Raw genomic sequence first — 1,626 nt, 5'->3', positions numbered from 1 at the left:
AGTATAAATCACAGTTTAGAGAGAAAGTTATTTAACAAAATATGGGGCCAAGTACGGCCATTTCAGTTAACAATTAAGCCTAGTTTCCACTGAGCAGTCCGGTATGGGAGGATTAGTAAAGGACGGTTCAGTTGGGACTAGTGAGCGTTTTTACCTACCGCTGCCACTACCTAATACTCGCACATGTACTCACAGTTGGTGCGAAATGTCGAAGTGGTACGAATGTTGATCCAAGCAAGGCCAAGTGGGCCCCTATATGGTTTAAAAGTGGACAGAAAATGAGAAGCCCAATTGGATTTGTCCGCAGTTGCCTTAAGTGGCCACTCAGTGGGCTAGCTATGCTAACCAGCCAACCAGTGGACAGTGTAGCATGCTAGCAAGCTCTGCTGCCCAGGGACCGGCACCCATAAGCCAATGTGTGCAAACACAGGTGGGGTAACCATGGAAACTGCTGACAAACCCAATAGGAGACCACATTTTCCAGAGGGACCTGGTTGGAGGCAAGATGGCACTCAAACACAACATTAAACTCATCATTAGCCAGAAGCGGAAATGTCGCAACTGTAGCCGGAAGCTACTAATACTTGACGTTTCAACGTAAACATACTTGCATGTAATATTGATGCAACGATAAATTAACCCCTGAAAATTGAACTGTGCTTCCCTTTATGTTCAATCAATGGACTCTTAGCCAATCAAGACGGATCGTAACATTCAGAGGCCGCTAATATGTCCATGATGCATTTTTTTACGTCTTCCAGAAACAAGTGTCAGGCAATTCCGTCCTCTTCCTGAGTCAGGTCAGAGACCTCTGGAGGCCGCTGGTCCACACAGCAGTCAACCTCTCAGAAATCAACAGGTAAAGCAGGAGAAGAGTAAAGCATAATGATGGAATATTAACTCTACCCATCACTTGAATCATCTCTTTGTTTGAGCAGCATCAAGTCGTCCTTCCAGTTTCGGACATATGACCCCGAAGGTCTGATTTTCTATGGAGACACTAAAAACGGAGAGGACTGGTTCGTCCTGTCCCTGATGAACGGCATCCCCCTGATGCAGATCAGCAAAGAAGGCATGCTGGTCAGCGTGGAGGGCGGGATGAAGCTGAACGACGGGAAGTGGCACACGGTCAGTCTCAACCGGGACGATTCCACGAGGTTCATTTAGGCCACTTTCACACTGCGCTGTTTGGTCCAAACCTGACTCTGTTTCCTCCGAAAGTTGCTTTCCAATCATCTTTTGATTGATTGTAAAAGCCCGTTTGTCTTTTAATTATGATTTAATCATAGAGTAATCCCACCCCCTCTTCCCATTTGTAAACTTCAATAGAACAAAGTCAGCCAGACTGTCTCAGTGTAAAAAACTTTCTTTAAAGTTGAAACTTTTTTTTGTTGATTGTTTGAAATAAACGGGAAGTTGCTTCTTTGGTACCTCTTAGCTGGAAGTTAGCAACCAGGAGAAGTTTGTCATTCTGGAGGTCGATGGCTCAACCGGACTAAAGGTGGGGATGCAGTCCCAGCAGACGGAAGAGGTCATGTCAGGAGGACTTCGACTGGCCCTCGGTGGGATCCTGATCGAGAAGGAAAAGATGATCGTTCAGGTTCAAATATTGCTTCAAATCACTAA

The 1,626-nt window shown here is 45.6% G+C and overlaps 1 protein-coding gene across 1 annotated transcript; it reads left to right on the top strand.

The window, feature by feature from the left end:
- Positions 1 to 699: 699 nt before the first annotated feature.
- On the top strand, positions 700 to 1,615 carry LOC112139681 (sex hormone-binding globulin-like; the record flags this gene model as incomplete). The annotated part of the gene is made up of 3 exons (XM_024262512.2): positions 700 to 859; positions 939 to 1,128; positions 1,439 to 1,615. Coding segments are annotated over exons 2-3 (270 nt in total), but the record flags the coding sequence as incomplete, so codon positions are not given.
- Between the last annotated feature and the right edge of the window lie 11 nt (positions 1,616 to 1,626).

The sequence above is a fragment of the Oryzias melastigma genome, unplaced genomic scaffold (assembly GCF_002922805.2).
Source record: "Oryzias melastigma strain HK-1 unplaced genomic scaffold, ASM292280v2 sc04084, whole genome shotgun sequence".
In the NCBI taxonomy this organism is placed as follows: domain Eukaryota; kingdom Metazoa; phylum Chordata; class Actinopteri; order Beloniformes; family Adrianichthyidae; genus Oryzias; species Oryzias melastigma.
The sequence above is the reverse complement of the archived record's forward strand: the minus strand, read 5'-3'. Positions and strand labels throughout refer to the sequence as shown.